At 44.1% G+C, this 27,737-nt stretch overlaps 1 protein-coding gene across 1 annotated transcript in view; it reads left to right on the top strand.

Annotated features, from left to right (window-relative positions):
• MTUS2 (microtubule associated scaffold protein 2) overlaps nt 1-27,737 on the top strand; it is a 535,610-nt gene that overhangs the window by 484,330 nt on the left and 23,543 nt on the right. The window contains 1 exon segment of the mRNA XM_070409399.1: nt 2,360-2,426. Within this exon segment, the coding sequence (XP_070265500.1) occupies nt 2,360-2,426 (67 nt within the window).

The raw sequence follows: 27,737 nt of genomic DNA, 5'->3' as shown, positions 1-27,737 counted from the left end.
CAATCAAGTCCAGAGTCTTTGTGGACCATCTCCAGGGCAATGAGCGCTGTCCCCAGCTGAGGCCCGTCCTCCTGCCTGCTGAGGACCTTCAGGCCTCTCCTTCCCAAAACCTCTGATTCCCCTGTGGCCGGAAAGTGTCCAGGGGTTTGGTATGACAGGGAGATCCCCCAGGCATGTTCACATTCCCTTCGGGGCTTCTTTCCCAAGGGCTACTGCCTGGTGCAGAGGGAATTACTGGCTTTGGGTTAGAAATACAAGTTCGTTTGTTGTTTATTAAGTTCTGGTTGTTCACTGCCTGACCGCCTCTCGGTGCCCACACCTCTCTGACCGCCTCTCGGTGCCCACACTTCTCTGCACTCTGAGAGTGAATATTTGAGTGATGCTATTTCTGGTCTGAAAAGCACAGTATTTTGATCCTCTGGCTCTGCTTAGGAACTAAGAATATTAGTGTTCAAAAGTGTTCTGGATAGTAGAAACAAGTTAGTTTTTTCATTAGATTACGATTATTGTAGAGTGAATACTGGGATTTACCCTTTCTAGAATACCAGATCTTCTCAACTGGTAGTAACAAGCTGAATGCCAGCTGGCCATATTGTATAGAACAAGCATAGAGTTACTGTGATCAGCCTGATTAAAATACATTCCCTGATCTGTTCTGCCTTTGAACTTGGAGTAGAATCAGGGCACAGCCAGGAAGGTGCTATAAAAAAAAAATTAAAAAACAGTATGAGATTGGCATAAAAGTGTTAAACACATTTTGATTGTTAATATGAAAAGCGCCTATTATCTATAGGATGCTGTCTAGTTACAAATACAATACAAGGAAACAGAGGAGTGATAATAACAAACAACCCCTGTGGAGAGCTTGCTAAGTGCCAGGCACCATCCTAACGACTTCACGTATATTAATTTATAAACCATCATGACAACCCTATACCATGGTCTTGGCATAGAGGCAGCGAGGGTTGGTGATTAGGAAAGGACACACCCGCAGGTGGGATTTCTAGGCTTCAAAATCAGGGGAGGCAAGGATGCTCTGGGCTGGGATGGGAGGCGAGAGCTTCATGAAAGAGATGGGGTCCATTGTCCCTCAAAGACGTATCATTGCTACATTGTTCCTAAGAGAACCATGAGCTAATTAATGGCTGTTGACACCTGGGCCCAAAATAGCTCTCGTTTTATTCTGCAAATAGAGTTTTATTTTATCATTATGAAATTATGACTTTGCCTAGCAAATGCCTTTTGGATAAACTGAAACCCTTCCCTTAATCCAAAGTGACACAGGTGTTACGGAGGTCTAAACGCAGCAGACACAGAAACAAGATTGTGAAAACTGTCTGTTCAAATCTGACACAGGTTCCTCAAGGTGCTAAAACCAGAGTCAAAGGAGGTTAATAAAGAGAGAGCATTCACAAGGCCCGGTGATGTTCATGCTAGATATTTGGAACACATTTTAGCCAATTTCTCCTCTTCAGAAATGTTTGCTGTGGGAATGGAGTTCATTCCACAGAATGACAGAAACTTTATATTTTGGGATCTCTCACTTGAAGAGAATTTACATGGCACATCTTTCTTAGTTATTGTAGTAGTAATAAAATCACAAGAAAGGTAAATGTTTATGGTGACTCAATAACGAAGATTGTATGTTCAGCATTGCTTCAACCACTTCTTTCTTGTGTCATAGAATGTATTGATTTGCAACCAGCTTAGCAGTTATTTAGTTACAAATGATGTATTTTTACTAAATGATACTTCAAGGGAGAGATTTCTTCTTATTCCTTCTATTGATACAGAATTCAACACACACACACACACACAAAACACTCTGAAGCCTTATGTTTTATTGTTGGTCTAATTACAAAGATAAATGTTTTATGTTATATGTTATGCTCATTATTCATTAGGGAGCTGACCATGCATCTTTGAATGAAAGGGCAAGTTTAAGAAGGCAGTTAGTAAAATAAGCATTTGCCCTCAGAGAAATACGACATGCACATTTTCATAGTCAAAAATCTCATAATAGTGCTAATTAACAATGTTTGATAATATATAACAGTAGATGAATGTGAAGGACACAGAGATGCAAAAACTATTGAAGGGTGATCTATACAAGAGCAATATGAAGAAAGCACAACCACGGATATTATTAATATTATATTGCAAGCTTTGCACTTTGACTGTGATCCAAATGAATAAGACTTGGCTTTGTATATTTTTATATGCTTATATAATGAGAAAATTTCCTCCTTAAGGTTTAGGCTTATAAATATTTGCTTAATATGATTCATTAATTAAACATGTGGAAGTGCTTATCTAGCATAAAACTAGGGGACTCTCAGTGTTCGTTTTGTTTTTTCAGAATGAAAGTGCCCTTGTGAAAGAAAAAGAGCTGTCAATCGAACTTGCCAACATCAGGGATGAAGTTGGTAAGTAGGGCATTGAAAATGAGGAGCGGGCAGAATGTCTTTTCCTGATACCTGGGAATGTATAACAAAAGCAATTATGCCTCATGTAATAAGCCAGAGCAAAGCTGCCTAGACAAATAAAGTGTCTTACCAGCACAACGGTGGGCTGTTGCAGCCTTGCAGGGAGCCATATTTTTTATGTCTCTGGTTATAAAGCAGCTTCGTAACAGTTCACAGTGGAGCTAATCAGGCCTTGACTCTGCTCCTCGCAGATGGCAGCCCATCCATCCATCTGTTTGTGCTGTGACAAGCAACGCTCCATGTAGGCCCCCCTGGGCAGGCAGAGCGCCAGGATCAGCAGCCCAGCTGTGGTGGGCTACATGAGGCGCTCTGAAAGATGCAAGTGTTCCATGGCTGCCTGCCCTACCCCAAAATACTCTCTCATAGAGCACTAGGTCAACAACACAAATTTGGGTGGATCAAATGCTGAGGTTCGTGTTGAAACTCCTGGTCTGCTGATAGGATGACGTTGTTCAGTCTGAACCATGAGAGACCTCACAACTGACAGGACGGTCCCCAGACCCTGGGGCTTTCACTTGAAGCCAAAGATCAGACCAAGTATTTGCCATCTTCCCTTTCTTGATCCCATTTCACTCCTGAGAACCTGCTATTCTTTTCTCCCAAGAAGCAGTCAGCAAAAGTGAGATAAATATAGTCTATCCCCTTATCTTCTCTTTCCAGTGAGCACTCATCCTCCGCCCAGTGTAGTCTTGGGACAGCCCATATATGCAGGGTGGTTCCCTCCAGGAGCAGAGGGACAGAGCAGGCCCAGCCATCCAGCGCCTTTTCCCCCAGCCTGTAAAAGTGACTCATAACTATTAGGTTAGTAGTGCCTTCCACCCAAAGCAGAGGGGGCTGTCTTTCACTCCAGGGTGAATCCCTCCCAAGGGAGATATCTGCACCCTGTGGCCTAGCTTTGGACCTGGGGGTGTGCACCCTGACCTAGCTGGGTGTGGTGGGCCAAATCCAGTGCAGCTTCCCTCTGTCTTTTCCAGAAGCTTCTAAATGCAGCAAGACCCACACAAAGAGTACACTGAGTTTTTTGTATTTGTCTTATTTCATTTCTGTATTAGTGCTAAGAATAGAAGCAGAAATCGCCTGCCAAATGAAAAAGCCATGGGTAGGGGGAGGGCGGATGGCCTTGGCAGCCCGTGGCCTGGGCCACTCAGCCCAGTATCCCGCCCCAGCAGACACTTAGGCAGCAAGTGCCTGAGCCACTGTAGAGACTGCATTTGTGAGGGTAGAAAGCCAGGGGAATATGGGCTCAACATTAACTGAAGTTCATAAATTCTAGTGTCTTGACCTGCAAGGTATTCCCTCGAGAGGAAAACAGAATTAAGCTTACAAACCTGACTTACAGATGATGGTAGACAAAGAGAGATGGTCAAGCCTATCTCTAAATAGAAATGAGGAATTTCTAAAGCTTATAAATTCAGACTTGGATGAGGGGAGGAAGCTGCAAAAAGTAGGTTATAGCCTGCAGTAGGGCATTCCTCTGAAAGAGGCTAAAAGACAGCCCCACTGCAGCCCACTGTGCCTCTGCTGGCATGGGGCTGCTGCCACCCACATGGAGAAGTGCTTTTTTCTATGTGCACAAAGGCGCCATGTGGGCCAGCTGTGGCCCAGTGCTATGCACCATGAGTGGTGACTAAGACGCAACTCGTGTCCTCATGCTTACAACCAAAGGCTGTGGAGGGTCGGCTATCTGAGATGGCCTTGTAGGACAACTAAGATTTGGGTAGATGCAGGTAGGGAGGGGAGGAGTACAATTATTGAGCACATACTGAAACCTGCTACCCCAGTGAATGTGCCCTGAACCAATGGGTGCCACAATCATTTTTAGGCATTACCCATTTTGCACACCTACAGAAAGAAAAACTATGCATTTCCTCATTCATCTTTTCATGGTATAAAAACAACTTTTCATGCTTGACATTTAATAGTTATAAAACATTCTATCATACTTGTAAACTAGAATAAGCTACTGTTGGGTCCAAGTTCCGCCACCAGGGACCTGACCCCTTTGGACACCGGAAATTGGAAGTCAAATATTGAATAAGTGAAGGGTTGCTCTTATAGGTGTAAATGCTGAAGTAGACTTATAAGATGTTCTTCCTAGAAGCAGGTTTCCTTTCGAGACCTTAGTCTTCACTTTGTTAACTGCCATCAGGCAGATGCTTATGATCCTCTCTCCAGCAAAACTGCCCTATTAGAAAATCTATGCCTTAAAAAAAATATATTAGATGAATTCCACCAGACAGAGAAACATATGCAGTGCATAGCTAGTTCAGATGGAGCCTCTGACTGACACTCCTGCTTGGCCCTGATGTTCTCCCAGCCAGACACAAGTGCTGTTGAGATACACATGCAAACTTGAGTTGGGCCAGCACCAATTCCACAACACGCCTCCTGCCTTATTCCTTCCTCCGGCTGCTCACAGCTGTGACTGCCTGAATTTGGTGTGAAAGTGCCTCTCATCTTTGAAGTTCTCAGTCCCCTCAGCTGCCCTCCTTCTGGTCTTATTTACCTACCACTGGCCCCAGTCCCCAAGGCTGTCGTCTGCTTCCACACATGGCTTCCATCACCCTCTCTTAGCCCCCTTCCACTCTAGAACTTGTTAGAACCTGTACTCTGGCTGTTCCCACCTCAATCCAGGTCCATTAGGTTTTTATCTTTCTGCCAGCTTCAGACTGAAGATGGACTTTTCTTTTTTATCCCTATTTAACACTTTAATAACACTTAGTATGAATAGTTTCAAAACAGAAAGCAGTTTCGAACAAAGCAATCATTCTGGCAGAATTTCTTGGGTATTGTACAGAAACTCAAATGGTTAAATCTACATTTTGACTAGAGTCAACCTATTGAAATAAAGCAAAAACAAAAAACAAACAAAAAAACGGGGATGTTTTGTAATATAAAATAAGAGATATTAAAGGATTCTGACAGCTTTGATGTGACGATATGATAGGAATCTATGTTTGTAACAATATGCCACAAATTGTTGTTTTTTTATGTTTTTAAGTTACTGCTAGAATGGATTTTTCAATGTATTCTCATTTGTAACTAGCAACCCACACATACATACAAACACCACTGTGAGTTTGTATGTGTAATGACTTTACCTTTCTGGGTTATACATATAACTTGTCTTCCAATTTTATAATTATAACCCTTATATTTACATAGTGCTTAGTACTTACCAAGCTCTGTCACATATATTTTATTTATTCATTCCAACAACTCAATGAAGTAGGTGTTGGTATCTTTATTTTATAGAAAATTGAGGCCCAGACAGATTAGTAACTTCCCTAAGAACATACAACTGGTATGGGACAGAGTCTACTCTTAACCCAAGTCTAAATCTTCTATACACAGTATGTAAGTTTTCCATGGCATCTCAGCCCCACCACCAAATTATTTTTGTAATTTTTAATTTAGTAAATTGAAAAATCAGATAAAATAGCCTTTTCTTCCAATTCTGTATGACTTTGTCACAAAACCATAACAGATGCTGGTATGGATCTGTCCAAATGTGGAGTAGATTGTGATTCTATAACACTTACGATGTTCATTGGTCTCAGACTGTTCATTAGGGTTGGGTTCAGGGGCAAAAAACAAACTCCCCAAAGAATGAAGCTTACTCAAGGTAGATTTTTATTTCTCTCTTACACAGAAGTCAGGAGGAACAGCCAGGGGCAGGTATGGTTCTGCTCCACAGGGTGCACAGGGGCCCAGATGCTTATGGCTCACTGTTCTACTGCCCAAGACTGTGGCCCTTGTCCTCATGGTCCGGCATGGCAGTGGTGCTGCAGCCATCGTATCTGCACTGCAGGTAGTGGGTGGAGGAAGGAATGAGCAAAGAAACAGAGAGTGCTCTCTTTGGGGGAAAGTTTCCAGGAACTACACTTCAGCTTAGGTCTCATTGGCCAGAACTAAGTCACAAGACAACTTTCATTAAAAAAGAGATTGGTAAATGTGCTCTAATACCTTGCCCAGGTATTATATTATTACTATGGAAGAAGGGGAGAATGAAAATGGAGGACCACTGGCAGCCAGTGCTATGGGGCCAGAATTGCCTGTCAGTAAGTTGGGGAGAATAATCCTGTCGCACTCAGCGATGAGAGCAAAGGATCTAGCGGAGTATTAGGCAGACTAGAGAGGGCTTAACATGGTGCCAATTCCTTTACCTCAAATTAGATTCTTCCATCTTCCTTCCTCTCACAGCTTTAAAAAAAAGCTGAGTAAAAATGCAAACTTTAAGAAGTTACCCCAGAAAAAATAATTAATCTTGGGATCACAAACATAGTGGATATTTTCTTATTTATAAAAATATCTCTTCTAAGCACATCAGTTAAACCCACTTCAATTATGAAGACAGATAACTTTAAAGTAAAAGGATAGGTAGAAAGATGTACTATGCTAACACCAATCAAAAGAAAAATCAGAGTGTCTATGTTAATGTCACACAAAGTAAGCTTCAGACCTGTAATATTAGTAGGGATGAAGATGGCCATTACATAACAATACTAAATATCTATGTACCTAACAACAGAGCTTCAAATCACATGAAGCAAAAACTGATAGAACTAAAATGAGAAATAGACAAACCCATAGTTATGGCTGGAGACTTCAGCATTCCTCTCTCAGCATTGATAGAACCAGCAGGCAGGAAGTCAGGAGGGATATAAAAGACCTGCACAGTAGTGTCAACCAACTTGACCTAACTGGCTTTGAGAGCAGCCCATCCAACAGCAGCATCCTTTCCAGATGTGCACAGAACATTGAGCAACATAGACCATATTTTGAGCCATAAAACAAACCTCAAATAACACAAAAGAATTGAAATAATACAAAATGTTTAGGACTATAACACAATTAGACAATAAATCAATACTATGAAAATACCTGGAATATACTTTTAAAGAATACCTGGGTCAAAGAGGAGACCCCAAGGCAAAGTAGAAAATATGTTGACTTTGAGTGAAAATAAAAACACAGCATATCAAAATCTGTGGAATGCAAAATTCTCTGATCGGCAGAGTTGAGTCTTCTCATTGTGCAACAACGTTAGTGGGGGTGGGGGGAGGGGCAAACGTACCATCACTGTCCTAGCCTCTGTTGCAGGGAGGCAGGGAGTGTTATCGTAAAGAAGGTGTGATCTAGCAGACTTAGTCTGCTGTCAGAAATTTGAGTGTGATGACATAGCTTCAAACATACTGCTTTCTCCCAGGATTGACCACTCAGCACAGCCAGGTCTGGGAATTGCCCACCTCCCCTGTAGGGAAAAGATATTTGTTCTGAGCTGGAAAATGTTCAAACCAGTGATGTCAGCTGCCATGATTAGATTTATTTCAATAAATGTAATTTTCTGAAGTCATTTCAGTTTCTATCCCAAACAGGTGCTTACCCATGCACAGTAACATCAAAACTGCAAACTCCCTTAAATGTACCAGAGACTGGGTTTGGTTGCCATGGAAAATACATTATCAGCTACAAGACTTCAAAACTGCTACTCTCTTTGAGACAATGATTCATTCCAATTGGCAGCAACACATTTTTTTTTATATTTATAAAATTCTTTGACTTCTATACGCATAGCACATTTTAGTTATTTTATATGAAGATATCTATTTTGTGATTCTCTAAAATATTTATTCCTTTATGAATAAAGATAACTCTGCTTTCTGATGTATGTTAGCATTGATATTTTTAAATCTGTGGATTTCATCCTTAACTACCATGAACTGACTGACTAGAATAACTTAAGATACCAAAGGCTGCCACTGTCTTACCCTGAGGACAAACTGCTTCTTGAAATTCCGAGTCAGCTGCCTCCATAAAATGGTGACTTCATAAATCTAATATTTACAGTGGTGTACAGTTTACAAGGCCCTTTCACATATTATTTCATTTGATCCTGACAACAACCCTAGGAGGAAGGTAAGCTAGATAATACAACCACCATCTTAATGATGGATAAGTCATGTTTATAGAGAGTAGAAGAGAACCCCACGTCAAATAACTATGAGGAATAACAGAGCTGGGTCCTTATCTCACTCCACCATGACCACGTGCTGCCATCCTATTGCAAGATCTCAGTTGGTGTCTCAGGAAGATAATAAAAGCAAGAGAAAGACATGACATACACTATACATCTGACATGAAAATTGCTGAAGAGCATCTTGCAAAATGTGTATTTTCAATGACAATCCACAAATTATGCAGATGCCATCGCCTCCCCTTTCGAGTGTCTCATGCACACGGATCCCCCTCTGCTTTTCTTTGTACCTTGAGCCCCAGCCCAGGGTTGATCACATTGAATGTGGAACATTTACTGCTTCATTTTATACACTTGATTGAACTCAGGAGACATACCCGTTAGTGTGCCAGGAGTAACGGAGGATGTGACAGTCTCTGACTTCAGAGTATGCCTGTGTACTGGAGAGATGGACATATAACCAGATCATTTAAATCCAGTGTGTTGAGTAAGGTTCTAGAGGTCTAGAAGTTCAGAGGAGGGTTTGTAAACTAGTCAGGGTTCACATTTGATTTTTCTTGTCTAATGTCATTATGAATTATTTTTATTCATTCAGATACCACCACGGTCAGGCAGGTACAATGGGGCCTTGACTTATGAGTTTAATTCATTCCGTGACGGAGCTCGTAACTCAAATTACTCGTATGTCAAATCAGTTTTCACCATTACAATGACACGTGATGCTGGGCTGATGTTGTGGTGTTCACTGTGACGTTCGCTGCGCCAACTAGCGGTGGGGTATCTGAAGCTGGCTCGTAACCCGAATTTTAGCTCGCAACTCAAAGCAAAAAATCGGCCGAGAGACGGCTCATATCTCGAAAAACTCATTAGTCGGGACACTCGTAAGTCAAGGCCCCACTGTATTCACAAGTACTATCAATCTGTTTGCTTAATTTGGCAGCTTATTTGAACAAAATAATATATAAATTGCAATATATGCTTATGTAATAGGCAGGTCACTTTTTAAAAAATCAAAATTACAGTCTTTTAGCCAACTGTCAGTTCTTTGGGAAATGAATTCTGATGAAAAAATTTGATAACTAGACCAATTCTATATTGCAAGTAACTATGTAAAGACTTCCTAAATTTCAGCAATAATGAATATGGTCATCATCTCAGGACTCTGTAGCACAACTTTTCTTAAAATAAAAATATAAGCTGGTGGTGAGGCATGTGGTCAGTTTGGTTCCAGATGGAGAGACCAGGCTGGCAGCACAGTGTGGGTGTTCACCTTAGTGGAGCCGCTGTGTTCCAGCTTTTGTTTTCATTAGCACACCGAGAGTGGCTCTGACTGGCAGGGAAACATCTTGTACTACAGCCTGATAGAGAAAACAAAAATGTCACTTTGTTAATTTATGATGAGAAATAGATCTCCTTTTAAGTGGATCTATCTAGAAAGCTAGAGTTGTAATCAGAAGACTACTTACTGGCCCCAAATCAGTCATGTGCTATAAATAACAATGGAGTGACTCTTGCTTTTCTAGGACCTCAAATCTTAGGAATCTCCATGGGAGCAGATGGAGGTCTGTTAGAATCACCTGGATGCTTTTACCAACTACTCCTGCCTAGACTTCTCGTACAACCATAACAGAATAACTAGGCCTGCACCTAAGATCACACTCCACACAGCTGTAAAATAGACAAATTATATGAGGCAGCTGTTTTCAAGCATTGGACACCACAAGAAAAGGGAAACACACCGAGTCCCACATTAGCCCCAGCTCTCTGCCTCGGGTGGGGCTCTTACCACCCACAGCACAGAGAGGTGCTCTAGGAAATAACCACTATCTCTCTGACCTGCAGAAGCAGATACCAGTGTTCAAGGTGATTAAAGTAATTGGGGGCCAACCACTGAAGAGGAGTAAGCTGAGCAGACCAGGCCCCAGGAATTTGCCAGGGGGTGGAGGGGGGAATCTTTGTTCTCAGATGAAGGGTGGGCTGTGCATGCACAGAAAGGCCTGGCAGAGGGCAGCTGCTGCAGGACTAGGAGCTGAATGGAGGTACCAGAAGTCATGCAGTGCCAGGAGGCGGGATTCCAGCCCAGCAGGGGTGGGGGTGGGGGAGATATCTTCCTGAGCACCTTGAGCAAACAGTCAAGACCTGAGAAAGGTCAGGCATAAGGAGTAAAGATCATGACCTAGAATAAGAGTCTCTCTAAGACTAAAGAAAACTGAAATTGACAGACCCTAACAAAGAAGAAAAACACACCTGACTGAACCAAAGGAGTCTAATGATTTATCTGTCTGTCAACAAATTCAATACCTGTTAAAGAAAGACAATATAATACAAACTTCCTACAATGTATCATCCACAGTGTCGAACATATAATTTTTAAAAATTAGACATACAGAGAAGCAGGACCCATAATCAAACAAAAAAGAAGTCAATTGAAACAGGTATTGAAATAACCCAGATGTTGCAACTAGCAGATAAGAAATTTTAAAAACTATTATAAACACTAGGGGCCCAGTGCACAAATTCGTGCACCTTGAAAGGAACTGTGGGCCAAGAGGCTGCGGTGGGCACAAGGGTGGGTCTTGGCCCATCCTCTGTGCCCCCACCCGGTCCCTCCCACTGTCCCCACCCGCCCCTCCCACTGTGGCCCCCAGTTCCCTGTCTGCTGGCAGCCCTGCTCCCACTGCCACTGCTCCCACATGCTGACAGCGCCAGCCCTCTGGCATCTGCTGCCCTGATTGCCCCTCAGGAGCAGGGGAAGGTGGAAAAGCCCTCAGGGGCGATCAGGGCCAATGCCGGGCACTGGCAGCAGGTGCGAGTGCCCGGCAGGACTGGGCGCACAGGAGCAAAGAATTTTCAGTAACCACCAGAGGCTCCTCCCAGTGACAGCAACTAGTGCCCCACCTTGGTCTGGCACCTCTGCTCACCTGCTCCACCATCCCGCCGCGGCCGATGCCCACCATGTTCTGCACATGCCCCCTGGTGGTCAGCACATGTCATAGCAACTGGTTGTTCAGTTGTTCGGTTGTTCTGCCATTCGGTCTATTTGCATATTAGGGTTTTATATATATAGATATTCAACCACTTCTAGAAAAAGAGGAACATAATAAGTAAACTGAGAAATTAAAACTATAAAAAAGAATCTCATGGAAATGTTAGAGAATTTCTAACAAAAGTAGAATCTCTGAAATGAAAACCCACTGGATGGTCTTTCAGAAGATTGGAGATTGCAGAAGAAAGTGTCAGTGAACTGAAGACCACCAACAGACATCTAATCAAAAGAACAGAAGGGGAAAAAGGTTTTTTTTACAAAATTAACAGAGTGTCACAGAGTGTCAGTGACCTGTAGGACTACATTAGCAGTCCAATAGATGCATAATTGGGTTGACAGAAGGAGAAGAGAGAGAGATTGCGGCGGGCTGGGGGGGGGGGGGGGATGTGAAAAACAAATGATAACCAAAACATTGCAAATTTGGCTTTAAAAGAACCTGCAGAACCAAGAAACTCGATGAACTCCAAACAGGATAAATACAACTAGACAAACCACATCTGAGCACATCATAGTCAACTGCTGAAAAGCAAAACTAAAGATGAAATATTAAATAAAAAACATTACATACCAGGAACAAGGATGTAAGTGACAGTTGGTGCCATTGGAAACAGAGCAGAAGCAGTGGAATGATGTTTTTAAAGTGCTGTAAGAGGGGGGAAATATCAACCTAGAACTCCATATCCAAAGAAAATACCCTTTCAAAATGATACAGACTTAGAGCTACAGGAAATATGTGGATAAACAATATAAAAGACTATTTTGTTGTTTAAATAAATTGATGATCTTTGACTATGAATACATTCATGTAATCATCACCCAAACAAGATATTGGACATTTACATCGCTCCAGAAAGTTCCCTCATGCCTTTTTCCAGGCAGTTCTGCCTCCTCCATCCCTCTGAAGTGACCACTTTTTTGCTTACTTCTAGCACCATAGATTAGCTTTGCCTGTTCTTGGGTTCCATATAAATGGGGTTGGACAGTGTAGAGTCTTTGTGTCTGGATGCTTTTGCACCACATAAGAGATTCATCCACGGTGCTGAGTGTATCAGTAGTCTGTTCCTTTGTATTTTTGGGTCGTGTTCTGTTTGCATAAATATACCAAAATTAATTCATCTGCTGAGGGACAGTTGGGTTCTTTCCACTCCTTTCCACTCTTTTTGCTGTTATAAATATCCTTGCACAAGTCTTTTTGGGGACAGAGATGGTTTCATTCTCTCAGGTAAATTCCTACATGAGAAATGACCGGGTCATAGGACAGATGTGAGTTTAACATTAGGAGACACAACCAAATAGTTCTCAAAGTGGTTGTACCATTTTGCACTGTCCCCAACAATGTTTGAGAGTTCCAGTTTCTCCATATTCTTGCCAACATTCAGTATTGTCAGTAATGTTGTTGTTGTTGTTGTTGTTTTAGACACTCTCCTAGGTGTGAGGGATATCTCACTATGGATTTAATTTGCATTTCCCTGATTACTGGTGACGTTGAGCACTTTTTGTGTTAACTGGTTATTTGGATGTCTTCTTTTGTGAAGTGTCTTTGCCCATTTTTTATTGTGTTGTTCTTTTGACTGATGGCAGCTGCCCCTTCACCTGGACTCAACCTCTCTCAAGTTTGCCACAGTCCCACCTGGCCCACCTGCTCTTTCCTCTAAATCCCAGCACCTAAAGATAGACTCGGATGGCCTATGTCTATAGTTATGAATAGGAAAATTGAAAGTATATCTATTGCTAAAGTGTAAAATGTAAAATATTTCAAGAGTGCTATTCTTAAGAGAATTTTGAATGCCTGTTCTGCATAAATAAAGTATTCCAGATATTTTATTTAGGTATGAGAAAGCTATAATCCATGAATCCAAAGAGTTTATAATCAGTTGGGGAAACAGGCATGTTAGCAAATAACTGTAACATAAAAATGAAGTAAGTGTCTCTCTCCTTCAAATGTCTGTCCTAGATGCTGTTCTTCACCATTTTTCCTCTCATTTCCCATGATCTCTGTCTATCTATCTACTGCTATGGCTTTAACCACTGCCTAAGCTGGCAAGTTCACATCTCTGGCCCTGGTCTCTCTTAACGGTCACCTCTTGGTGTGCCACAGGCAAGACAACTCTTCATGGTCAAACAGTTTTATCTCCACCCGCCCCCACACTCCCCACCTCAGAGCAAAACAAACAAAAAAAATCTCTACTTCTATATACCTCAATTAGCTCAGGTACAAGCTAAACTGCTATAACAAAGTGGTCCTCAATACAGGGGTTTATATATGGTATAAATATGATAGAGGGATATTTTTCTTTCATGTAATAGGCCCAGATGGTCATGCGTCTCTGCCCTGTTCCCAAAGCCTTTGTCCCTGCTTGTGTGGTTGAGGCTGGTGTGGGCAGGAGTATGTTTCAGCCTGAGGGGAAGGGAAGCAGAGCAAGCAGAGGACAAGCAGCTTCCTTGTGGATTGTGACTTAGATGTTGCCATGTCACTTCTTCACATCCCATTGACGCCAGCAGAATCACGGGGCCACAAGGACCTACTAGCGAGGCTAGTATGCGGAGTCATTTGAATTAAAACTTGAAGTATCCTATCAATAAAAGGCAGAGATAGAGACAGGAGACAGCAGGCCCAACCACCAACTTTAGCTCAGTTATTGACACCACGATCCACAGAGTAAACTGTCCAGAAAGCTGGACGCCATCACCGACTCCGCCTCTCCCTCTTCTTCATACTCGATGTCCAGTGAGTCACCAGGTCCAGTTGATTAGAATCCTATGCTTCATGTAGTGACTTAGTTTTTTGCAAAAACCTCCTCACTAGACCCTTTACCTCTCTGCTTGCCCATACATCCATCCTCTGTCATTTTGATGATTAAAATCCATCAGTAACCGGAAGCATGTCTGCCTATGACAAGAACAGTGGTTGTCCCTAGCTAGGGGGTCTAGGGAAGGAGGGGAAATTACTGCTCACTATATTCCTTTCCATGTTGCTTGAAATTTTTCACATGCAAAATATAAAAACTAAAGCACTATAATAGCCTGACCAGTTTTGCTCAGTGGTTAGAGTGTTGGCCCACAGACCGAAGGATGGCAGGTTCAATTCCCGGTCAAGGGCATGTACCTCTGTTGCAGGTTACCCAGCCCCCGTAGGGGCATGTGTGGGAGGCATCCAGTCCATGTGTCTCTCTCACATCAATGTTTTTCTCCCTCTCCCCCCCTTCCCTCTCTTCCTCTCTCTAGAAATCAATAGAAAAAATATCCTCGGTTGAGGATTAAAAAACAATAACAACACTAAGATAAAGAAAGATCCTTCAGTGGCTTTATATCATCCTTAAGACAAGTAGAATTCAAACATTTTAGCACAGTGTACTGGGACTGCTGCTGCCCTCCCAGATGTTCCCCTGCTGCCCTCTCTCCGCATCCTCCACCGAAGTTCTGCCCACTTCACTGCCTCCTCCTGAACTGCCCTCTCCCTCTCCCCACCCGCCAACCTCCTGGGCTTCCTGGAAAACTAAAGTCTGCCATCACCTCCTTAACGCCCCAGCAGGACCATTTCTCCTCAGAGGGATGCCTGCTTCAGAGCACTTCTCTGCTTCCATACACAGTTTCATAGTGATTGTCACATTGCTGTCATTGTTCACTTATCCATTTGTGTCTCCCTTCCTGCCAGCAGACCAAGGGCCTTGTGCTGGGGAGTCAAGGTCTGTTTCCTGAATCCCATGGGCAAGAGACTGTATTCCAGGGATTGAAGGCACAGGGGGGAAATTATTTGGGATGACAAAGCTTACAAGAAAAACTCTTAAAATACTTTTGTACTTACTAAATAAAATGATACAGCATACTAAATAAAAATAATGCTATGCCATTTTGTACATTTAAATGAATTTCTTTTTCCATCACTTACTCGCTAGAGGCATGCCAGGCTCTCCTGCCCTGGGATTTTCACCAGATGATTAAGGACCACCCACACATTCATAATCAAAGCTGCATTTGCATGCCTGCGGGATGTCTGGAAGTGTAAATTCATGGTTTCCAATTCTCCAAATAACCTCCTGTAAGTTAGCTTGTATTATGCCCATTTTACAGATGAGAATATGAGATTCAGCAAACCAGTGGTTGTCTTGCCCAGGGTAATGAGCTACCCAGCAGATGTTTGAATGGAGACCCTGCCTGTTTTTCCTAGAAGCGCTCTGCCTCACGTGCCTACTCAAAGAGAGTGTTTTTGTTTTGTTCTATTTTAATATCTGCCTCTCCATCCAATAGGTGTGGTTCCCCATATTATGGCCAGGCCTGTTGGTGGCCCCTGGTCCCAGGACAGCCCTAACGCTCAGGCATCAGCTCCTCATTCTTGTTTCTCAGCTCCCTGCCCCCAATGGGCTCAGCATTTAAATCCAAATTTACAGTGCTTTTCTTCAGCTGCTTCTTGTTATCAAAACGTCAATGCAAACGCCCCTATTCCTGCTCTGCCATCCTCTCTTATTTCCCTCTTCTATTCCCAAACCCTGTTTCTTCCGCATTTACCCCAGCAGGGGGAGCCCGTGAGGGTTTCATCTGTTACAGTGACTTGGAGCCAGGAAGGACTTGGGCAGGAGAGAATAGCGGTGAGCAGTGCCAGCCTCCTTACTGCTGGGGTGCAGGGTGTGGGCAGGGGGACAGGGTGTCACTATATATATGACTCCAACTAAAAGGTGAGGTGGATGGGAAGCCACATGCAAGAATCTGAAAGGAACTTCAGTGTCCTGGGACTCTAACTCTCCAGAAAGACACACCCTCAGAGCTGAGTCTGCACACCAGGCTCAGGTCGGCACTGGGAGCTCACGCTGGCTGAGAGAAAGCAGGTAGGCCTAGACTTCAGAAGGGCAGCAGCGGGCAGGCCCTATAGTTAGTGGCAGACGCTGTCTGCCCTCTGCTTCGGACGCCGGTGGGGAAGCCTAGGGAAGCCTGCTGTCCTCTGCGCACGGGGGAGGCAGGGCTCTGGGGGCTGAGCACTGAGCACCAGGGCCTTGCGACCAGTGGTCTAAATGCGCTCTCAGGCTCCACCCCAGCCTCTGAGTCAGAGTCTGCACTTTAACAGGATAATCTGTCAAAGTTTAAGCAGCACTGTCTTTGCTTACAGAAGTGCTTCCTGGTATGTGGTCCCTGCCCCACCAGTAGCAGCACCGCCTGGGAACTTATTAGAAACGCAGATTCTCAGACCCACTGACTCCAGCTCTGGGTGGGCCTGTAGCCTGCGTTTTAGTCCCGCACGCGATTCTGATGCCACTCAGCCTGAGAAGCCCTGGCTTCGGAGAGGACAGGTGGCCGCCATGAGCATGGCGGTGAGAAGGCCACGGATCTGGACTGACTTGGTTCTGCTGCTCAGGCTCCTCTTGGATAAAATGGGAACATTGAGCAGGAATCGCACCTACTTCCCAGAGTTCTTGTGATGCTCGATGGCCCTCCCGACGTGGGTGCTCAGTAGAGCGTCAGGCGTGTGAGAGGTCAGACCTTGTGCTGCCCTTCCTCTCTGCCCGAGGCCTTTTCCTAGAAAACTGAGGCAGAGAAGTGTTTGCATCTTCTGGTACCTAGTGTGATATGAAGGCCCTTCTTGCTTCCCTGATTATCTATACTAATAAAAGCCTAGGTGGTCCTCGCGCCCTTGAGTGCGATGTCATCACAAGATGGCCGCCACAAGATGGCTGTGCACACAGTGGAGGCGGAGCCCGGCGGCTGCTCCACGCGGTGAGGCCTGCGGTCCCGTGGCTCTGCGTGGCATGGAGGAGGCCGGTCCCTGCGTCTCCACCGCCTCACGTGGAGGAGGCAGGTCGAGGCAGAGGAGGTGGGTCACAGCAGGGGAGGGCAGTTGTGGGCTATCAGGCCAGCAGAGAGGGCAGTTGGGGGCAATCGGGTCAGCAGGGAAGGCAGTTGGGGGCAATCAGGCCAGCAGGGAGGGCAGTTGGGGGTGATCAGGCCAGCAGGGGAACAGTTAGGGGGCAATCAGGCTGGCAGGTAGGCGAGCAGTTAGGAGCCAGTGGTCCTAGATTGTGAGAGGGATGTCTGACTGCCCCCATGGGGTCCCAGATTGTAGAGGGTGCAGGCTGAGCTGAGGGACAACCCCCCCCCCCCCCCCCCGCACAAATTTCGTGCACTGGGCTTCTAGTATTTTAGAAAACAGGCATGTACTATTCTAACCAGACAATAACTAAATGGAGAACTTATCCTCTTAGGGGTTCTGACGAAGATTATTGTCACACAGGCTTTGCTGGCAAGGGGCACCTTTGGCCACCCTGTGCCTGTGATATAAGGTGGACACGGTTATTTCAGGCTTTGGATTGGACACAAGCAGTCATTCCCAGGTGTCTGAGACCCAGGACTGTGGTCACAGGTTCTTATCCGATAACCGTTTCTTCAAACGCCCTTGGAGGTGCAGCAGGCCAGGGCGAACCAACTACTAGTACACTGAAACAGTGCTTAGTGAGGCCGCAGTGTCTGCACCGGAGCCTGAACCCCGGTAGTCAGGTTGGGCCCATCTAGCCACATGTATGTCTTATGCTTATCCCACCCTGGCCTTCAGGAAGATTGGGAAATGGTTGCATTTGTAAAACTGCAGCGATTGTATGGACCCTTCAAAAACAATCCACAGCTAGCACCGAATGACTAATGGAGGCAGGCAGGATGCTCAGCACCTACTCTGAATTATCCTATTTAAACCTTCTAGTCCTAGGAGGTAAGTCCTGGTGTGCTCCCCATTTTACAGGTGAGGAAGCCAAGGCTTAGGGGGAGGTAATCTCCTACACAGGAGCGCCACGCCTACCAGCGTGGACGGAATGATTCCATGGAAGCAGTGAGGTGGCTGTTCTATTCTAGACACATCACAGGAGGAAACAATGAGCAATTAAATGGGCTCTGCCATGCAGTGGGGACCAAAACCCACCAACTAGAACAACTCCACTTCCACAGGTGAGAAGGACCAGGAACTCTGAAAGGGGTGTGCCTGCTTCCCCACGCCGCTGTCCCAGTGGCCCGTCTCCTGGAAGACTGAAAGGGAGGGCCTGGCTTTGCCCCCGTCTGTGAATCCTTATGGAAATCGCCCTGCCTTGTGCTAAGTGATGGCATTCCATAGGCGAGGGCAGCACGGGGTCCAGCCAGGGCATTAGGCAAATATCCCTGTTAATCATAAACTCACTTGGGCCGCTGTAGATCGCCTATAAACTCTGCTTCTTCTAAGTCTGTGTCTAAAGTTAACGGGTAGAAACCTTTCGAAGTGGACCGTTTTGTTCCTCGGAGTCAATTTGATGTACTTGGAAGTTATAGGGAGAGGCTGGGATGCATTCATGGGGAAATGCACATCTTTTAAAAAATGAGGTTTTATAGATTGAAAACATTAATCCCTCATTACTGTGTAAAATTGAAAGCATTAAACCCTCATACAAAAACCAATCATGGGCCTGGAGATGTTATTGGGAAAGTTGGGGTATCCCTTACCCCACTGACTGCTGGGGGTAGAGTCCTTACAAAATCTTGAGAAAAAAGAATTTTCTGAGGCTCTCATGGGAGGAAAAGTGATTTTAATTTGCATGTAAATACATCCCTGGGTCTGCATAGTCCCTTTCCCTTAGCCCAGCCCTGGAAGAAGTGTAGCTGGGGTTTCAGTAGAGCTAAAATCAGAGCCAGTGTCCAGAGTTCCTGTTTCATGTTGCAGCCAGGTCTGGCAAAGCATCAGCTCAGTTGTAGCCCATTAGTCCATTGCGTGTGGGGTCCACACGGCTGTGGGCCATATGGGAGAATGCCAGGAAGCAGGAGCAAGACCCCCAAAAGCCAGGAGTCAACCACGAGCCAAGAGATCAAACTCCTTTGTTTAGGGGATTAAATATCCCAAATTTTGTGCCCCTGCAGTGGTCATGTCCATTCTGGCCAATGACCTGTGCCCAGGTGTGACTGACAGGAAGGTACCTTCCCATGTCACCCCAGCTTTACTGGGCATGTGTCTATCTCCCCTCATCTAGTACTTTCCCCAGGGATCTGCAGGGAATGGACCAGTGGCTGCCTGGGGGGTGTAAAGCTGCCCAAATAACATGCCTGCAATATTTGGTCTTCCCTTTGCTGCTTTCCTGTTATTAATAACTAGGTTAATTACAACGGTATCAGGGAGAGCACAGAATTCTTGGGCCATGATTTTGACATTGTTAAAGAAGGAATTACAACATTTAAGGCTATGACCAACAAATGCCTTAAAATTTAGCGGCCCCTTGGTCTCCATATCCAAATAGCACACTATGGGATGGAGGGTTAAGTTACAGCGTGCTGTGGGATGGGCCCCGCTGGGAAGCCTGTTAAGTAACAAGGTCATGGGAGTCCAGTTTTTAGACCTCTGTAGTGTCACTTCCACTGTGAAAAGGGTCCAGGACCTCCACTTACATTTCTATTTAAATGTTTTAGAGGAAGTTGTTAAAATCTCCTTCGAAAAGGAATGTTTGACATGTGGATGATGTCACCGGTACAATTAACGTAACAAATAGGGTCACCTTTTTAATGCCATTTTTACAAGACAAAAAATTTCAGAGCAATAAATACTCAGGGCGCCCACACGGAGCCATTACCTGGCCTTCAGGCTGCCCCCGGGCAGCGTGGCGGCGAGCCGTGCCTGGGGGCGCTTTCAGAACTCTGCAAGCCCACATTAATGTGGGGAAGGAGGAAACAAGCTCATGCAAAGCCATTTCCCCAGAAAGCTATTTCCTATTTATGGGCAGCAGTTATTAGTTCTCATGTAGACAGCATTTTCTGTTCTCTTCAAAACTTACCATAACCAACCTCTTAAGTCCATTTCCTCTTCCCTCCTTTGTCCCCATAAATTATCCACGTATTTTTCCTCTCCCAGACCAAGAAGCATTACAATTATATTCACACATGAGGTCAGTCGCTAGCCATTTGTTGAAATTCTCATCCTTTGTCTTAAAGAACACATAAAAATGGTACAAAGTATTTATTTATTATGAAATGGAACCTTTCACTAATTGGGATCTTAGTAACTGTTTTTCTTTATCTTTCTTTCTTTCTTTTTTTTTTTTTTTTTTTTTGCTTCTTCCAAAACATAAAGCAGAATAGAGTCATGTCATTCAAAGGGGCTCTCCCGAGTTTCAGAACACCAGGGTTTCAGAACACCTGGCTGGAGTCCTGGCTCTCACTTTCCAGCTGTGTCACCTCAGACAAGATTCTAACCCCTCTGAGCTTCTGTTGCCTACTCTATAAAATCAGAGCAAAGACGCCTGCTTTAGCCCTAGCCGGTTTGGATCAATGGATAGAGCGTCAGCCTGCGGGACCAAGGGTCCCAGGTTCGATTCTGGTCAAGGGCACGTACCTCAATTGCAGGCTTCTCCCTGGCCCAGGCCCTGGTTAGGGTTCCTGCAGGAAGCAACCAATTGATGTGTTCCTTTCACATCGATGTTTCTCTCTGTCTTTCCCTCTCTCTTCCACTCTCTCTAAAAATCAATGAGAAAATATCCTCTGGTGAGGATTAAAGAAAAACAAAAAAAAAGATGCCTGCTTTACGCAGCTTGAAATTTTCTGGGAAGATTAAGTAGGGCAGTATTGTGTATTGAAGAACATTCTAAACTAAACACGTACAAATGTCAAGCACTATGTTACTATACATGTCTCACAGCACTGGGAAATGCGTGGTTTTACAGAAAACACATTTTCTCTGTAGATGAAGCTTATCTCTTTAGGGGTCCACTTTGGGAAGAAATCATAATAAAAACGAGATGCCCTCCCCTGTCTTCTTTAAGAGAGTACCGTGGACATAAGAGAACTCTTTTTTGTGACCCAAGTAGGTTGCTGTTACACATCCACAGAATTCTGGAACATGGAACAGAGGCAGCCTGCACTCAGAGCGCCTGCACCAGTCTGCGGGAGCTTGTCCTCACAGTCCTGGGTATCAGGTCGAAGTCCAGATCAGGCTGCTGGCAGAACGGTTTCTGCCGAGGCCTCTCCGTGGATTGTAGATGCCTGTCTGCTCCCTGTGTCCTCCATGGCCTCTGAGCACACACATCCCTGCTGGCTCTTGATTACAGTCACTTTAAAGGCCTCATTTTAACTTAATCACCTCTTCAAAGATCTCATCTCAAAATATGGTTACATTCTGAGGTGCTGGGGGTTAGGGATGCAACGTGAATTTAGGGGAACACATTTCAGCCCATAGAAGTGCCCAACCTCCTCCGTTCAGAGGTGAGAAATGCCCACAGCGTGGGATGAGCCTGGAACAGAGGCCGGGCCTGGTGCGCCTGCTGCAAGTGCCACCCTGGCCTTGCCGGTTCTGCCTTTATTTCCCCTCCTTTCCAGGTGTCACCTGACCACTCCCCTTCCTGGGCTTTCACTCCTCCCCCTTCTAACCTCCATTATCTAGAAACGCTGACATTCAGGATTCAGTGTACCGAGAGTTACTTAACATCACTCTTACGTGAAAGGTTCAGTTGATGGGGTTGGGCCTTCAGTGCTGCACGTTGTGACATGTATTTGGGGACCTTGAAGCCTCTTATATATATAGTCATCCGGTTTAGGAGCCCTGTTTCCAAAGTTAGACACAGGTAAGTAAAATACAGGTTTCCCAAAAAATGTGTACACACTTTGAGTAACTATTAACTCCAATGGATTAAATCTGAAAAGAAACAGCAATTGAGCTGTCAACTGTTAAGTGTGTATACATTTTTTGGGACACCCTGTATTAGTGTACTTTAAAATGTGACACTGATAAGAAACCTTTCTGTTTTGTTATGTAGCATTCACAACCTCTAGCAGCTAGGAAAGGCTCTTTTTGTCTTACTAAAGCCACATCTCTCGTGTCCTTGCACAAGCCATTTACACACCCAAAAGAGCAAAACACATCTGTCAGTCTGCCCCCACTTCACTGTGTGCAGTGTAACAGCCAGTCTGTTCTGAGGTCTCATGCTTTTAAGACTTTGACACTTTTATAAAATTGACCACAGCAACCCTGTGAAATGCAATCACATCATTAATCATTAAAGTATCAAAAAGCAGTAGTCCTGAATTTCCCATTTTTCATACTTATTGACAACATCTAGAAAGGCCCTCCCTGGGTACCATGGACTGGAGGAGTGTCCATGGGCTGTGGGCCCGTGGATGTACAGCAGCACCATGGGCTGTCTTTCGGTTCCTGGTATGCTGAAATTGTCCCCTCCTCAGGACTCTGCACTGACAGTTCCTTCCACCCAGAACTCCCTCCCTCCATCTCTGCACACGCGTCTCTCTGTCATTCATATCTATCTGGACAGTGTCACCTCAGCGTGGCCTTCCTGTCTACCCAGCAGCTAACCTCCCCTCTGCCCAGGCTTCCCAGATTTACCCTTGTTTGACTTTCTTCACTGCTGTTAGCTCAAGAGGTTTTTAATCTACAATTGTGCATGTGAACACTTTTCTCATTTGTTTGCTTCCATGACAGTGTGTCTGGGCGCATAACAGGGCCTCAGTACATTCAATTACTCTGTTGACTCGGCCTGCCTATCTGGCCACAAGTACAAAATTGATTATGGCACAGTCCCCGCCCACTGGCGAGGGAGACAGGGGAGGAGATTTGGTTCAAAACATCGAGTGCCTGAAGGGCGATATGCCAATGCCTTGCCTCCCGGCTGGGCTGGCAAAGCCCGGTGTACTGGGACCGCTCCCACCGCCGTCGGGTGGAGACGAGAGAAGCCTGGGCCGGGCGCCAGCACCTGCTCTTTAGGGCCTGGCCCACTCCTCGTGGCCTCGGGTCAGTCTGTTACCTGCTCCTTGCACATGGAGGTTAGGCCACCCATGGACATCTGGCGGGTGGGTGACAGTGGGTAACTACCTGTCTAGGCGGGGCGAGCTGTCCCAGGAAGTTGCTGTCTCCACAGTACAAGCTCCCCCAGGGCCCCGCAGAGTGGCTCTTTCACTCCCACTTCTACTCTTGGCCCATGATCCTTTCATAGTCTATTTTCAGCCCCTCCTTCATGACATTTTCCCAAAAAGGGTCCTAAGGAAAGAAAAAGGGGTCGGGCTGCAGAGAGCAGTGTGCCCTGGATCCCAGGTAGCGTGTTCCATGAGTCTGCCTGTCGCTGAGATCTGACAAGTCTGGACAAAGGCAGCGTCACTAGAGGGCATTTTTCAGGCATTATAGCTCCTTCTGATGGGTGCCCATTTGTTACAGGATCACTGCCATCAAAAAGCAGGAAAAGAGAGAAAATAAAACCACAGCATACAGATGCTAATAATCTTTAACCCCTATGAATTTAGCCTAATCAATATATATATTGCTGGACATTAGTTTGCTGGACAAACTAGTGTCCAGCAAAAGGGCATATAATTTATACTACCTCAACATGAGAGTGTAAGGTAGCCACCAGAGTGTTAGGTGGGAAGACATGGGAAATGCCCAACGGAGTATAAAGAAGTCGCAGGACTTCAATAGCTAAGAAGGATTTTGCACTTGGAAATTCCATTTTTCTTGGTTCAGTGAGATAATGGGTAATTTTTAAGGTCAAGTTTTTTCCTTGAATTCTGTCCTTTTATTTATTTCCATCTCCTAAAGAAACAACTTAATCATTTACCTAACTGTGAAATCTGCCAGCAATATGTAACAACAGCGACTAGACCCCAGGCTGGGGGACTCAAATAACACAAACTTATTTTCTCACAATGGCCGAGGCTAGCAATCTGAGATCAAATTGCTGGCGGGGCTGGCTTCTTCCGAGGCCTCTCCGTGGCTTACAGATGGCACCTTCCCCCTGTGTCCTCACATCCTCTTCTGTCTCTAGGGATCTGTGTCCTAATTCCTAATTTCTTATTAGGATGCCAGTCATACTGGATTAGGATCTACTCTAATGACCTCATTTTAACTTAATTAAAATCTGTAAAAATCCTCTCCAAAGGCCATGTTTTGAGGTCCTGGGAGGGGTGCGGGGTGGGGGGGACATTCAGCTCTTAAAAGTGACATCATAATATTTCCACTTAGTGGAACAGTATTGTGTCATCATATTCAATGATTTGTTGTACAATTGATATATCTAAAGCATACTCTGGGACATAAGAGGCAACATAATATCATTTTTTTTTGTTTTTATCATGATCTGTAGGGCCAGATCCTTCTCTCCAGCCTAAGTCTAGTGCTGTTAACCACCAAACTTGCTACCTCATTGGTAAACCAATAAAAACTTGTAGTGATTCATCAGACATTTGGAGCGTCTACTTCAAGTAACTTGATCTTGCTCACTGAGTTTTTCCCCTCTCACTTGACTTGTGAACTGTGGTTGAAATTAAGCCTGTGTTGCAAACAGCTCCATGGCACGTGTGCCGTGGTCCCGAGGGCCGTTGTCTCGTCATGCTTTGCACTCATAGGCTGGCAGGTTGGTGTCTTTGAGGTAGATATGTCTAAGAATGTTCTAAATATAGCTGTAATAATATTTTAGGTATTTTAACATCACACACACACACTGTGAATATTCATGCACACACACACACACACACACACACACACGCTCAAATATTTAAACTATACAACAGATTCTAATTCTGCTTTTGTTTTTTAAACTCATGCTCACAAATTAGGAGTGATATATTCTCTTGGCCAATCACAATCCCATTATTTTAGAAATTATTTTCTCAGCAACTTGGGTTCTAGGGATTTATTACTGGGGTGTTGGCCTCTATGGCAAAGTACCAACTGTTTTCACATGAAGAAAGTAAGACTCCAGATGTTGTCTAATATCATTAAATTAGCCTCCGTTAATCTCTGACTGCAAAATGCCTGACTAGATACATCTTTGAAGATTTACCAGAGGCAAGAGGATATTTATTTCTTTAGGGACTCTGTTATTAGAGCTCTTCCCCTTGGGGCCCAGCTGCTCTTCTTTTTTAAAAAAAATATATTTTATTGATCTTTTACAGAGAGGAAGGGAGAGGGATAGAGAGTTAGAAACATCGATGAGAGGATGAGAGAGAAACATTGATCAGCCGCCTCCTGCACACCTCCTACTGGGGATGTGCCCGCAACCAAGGTATATGCCCTTGACTAGAATCGAACCTGGGACCTTTCAGTCGGCAGGCCGACGCTCTATCCACTGAACCAAACCGGTCAGGGCCCCAGCTGCTCTTCTTATCCAGTATCTTCTGCAGGCCTGGGGCTTAGCATGGGGTCATCAGGTGGAAATCAACATCACCTCTCTCATACATAATAGCAGTTGGGAATTTGGAGATTGGGGCTATATCTAAAAAAGGGGATTATATGTTTTAAAAAAGGGGGGGATTACTTTGCCAATTTACAGGCAGCGAAACAGGCCTCTACTGCTCCTGATTTATTTAAGGCAGCAGCACATTCAGGGGCAGCTCAAGGATGAAAACCAATGGCCTCCCAGCCCCCAAATCGGGAGCCAGGCCCATGAATCATCCTGCCACTGACATAACTAAAATCGCAGGAGATAGAGAAGAGTCAGGGCATCTCTGACCTACAGATACTATAATCTTTTCAAACCCCGTCTCTCCTTCATTATGGTAGTAATGTGAAAAATGGTTTTCACTCGTAAAGCATGTACACCAACAATAGAATGTTGTTAAATATATATATTTGCAGGTCCACTGGGCAATGAGTCCTGTAACTTAGGCACATAAGCTCCTGAGGGAGGAGAGACAGAAAGATAAATACATTTCCATTACAAATGGAACTATGGAAGCATACTATTTCTGTACCTTGCCTTTTCTGTTTAATAATGTATTACAGAAATCATTCCATTATATCACACAAAAAATTTTTACCTTATTTTTTTTACTGGTTGCCTATAGCCCATTATGTATAGGATTTGTTCTTTATGTATAGGGTGGGCAGAAGTGGGGTTACAGTTGTGAGTATGTGAAGCACAGAGTTTATTCTTGTATTATTATTTATTTGTATTACAACTATAAACCTACTTTTGCCCACTCCTGTATATTGGATTCATTACCATTTATTTAACTAACTTTCCAATAGTTCCCTAAGGCAAATCACATTGTAGTAACTCTTGACCAAATGTTCTTGTGTGCACTTGTGTTAAAACCTTCATGTTATTTTTTTCAATATAACTGATTTATTTTTATTCATTTTATAATCTTTTTATCTGTTTTATTCCATCTTTGGTCCCATTAGATTCTGCCTATATCCGTGTGTGTGTGTGTGTGTGTGTGTGTGTGAAACAGCATAGTGATAAGGTTTTCATTTTTGTTTTATTTTGCCATCATATATTTTTACCACTGTTGTGTAGAGTTTTAAATAATAAGATGAGTTTTCCTTCTCTAAAAATATCTAAATTTATCCTTTAAGTCATTTTTTGTCATGTTATTTTTTAAATTTTCATTTTTTGTAAAAAACTGTAAGATATAATTCATGTACTATATATAATCTACCCATTTAAAATGTACAACTCAATGGTTTTTAGTGTATCCATAGAGTTCTGCAACTGTCATTACAATCTGTTCTGGAACATTTTCATCACCCCCAGAAAGAAATCCCATACTGTTTAATTGTCACTCCCTAAGGCTACAAATCCTACCATTTATTTTTATTTGTTGTTGTTGTTGTTAATTCTCACCTGAGGATATTTTCTCCATTGATTTCTAGAGAGAGTGAAAGGGAGGGAGGGAGGGAGGAGAAAGAGAGAGAGAGAGAGAGAGAGAGAGAGAGAGAGGTTGGAGAGACACATAAATTGGTTTGGTTGCCTTCCACATGCACCCTGAGGTCCAGTAATCAAACCTGCAACCCAGGAACGTACCCTTGACCGGAAATCAAACCTGAGATCCTCTGGTGTGTGGGCCGATGCTCTAACCCTCAGCCACACTAGCCAGGACACCAATTCTATCATAGACATTTTTAAAGATATTGTGCCCTCAAAGCAGCGTATCGACTGTGTTCCCACCAATAATAGTCCACTGAATGTCAGTTTCCTCAGACCCTTCCTATATTACAAGAATATTTCATTTTTATTGGTCTTTTAGATTTAAAAAATGTATTGCTTCAGTTTGCATGTATTTTATCATGAATGGTGCTAACCATCTGTTCTCGTGTTTCCTGGCCATGTGTGTCTCCTCTCAGGGCACTGCATTGCAGACCTATTTTAAACGCAAGAAGACATATTGTTGTCATTGCTTTATTTTGATCCCATTGATCATGGCATGATACACTACATGGGGTGGGGTGGGGGAACACTATGGAGTCAGTTAACATGGGTTACAAAAACAAAAGCACCCTCCGAAGAGGCCCAGA

Source organism: Myotis yumanensis, unplaced genomic scaffold (genome assembly GCF_028538775.1).
Source record: "Myotis yumanensis isolate MYYU_CA2020_CCGP unplaced genomic scaffold, mMyoYum1.0.hap1 SCAF_3, whole genome shotgun sequence".
Classification (NCBI taxonomy): domain Eukaryota; kingdom Metazoa; phylum Chordata; class Mammalia; order Chiroptera; family Vespertilionidae; genus Myotis; species Myotis yumanensis.
The sequence above is the reverse complement of the archived record's forward strand: the minus strand, read 5'-3'. Positions and strand labels throughout refer to the sequence as shown.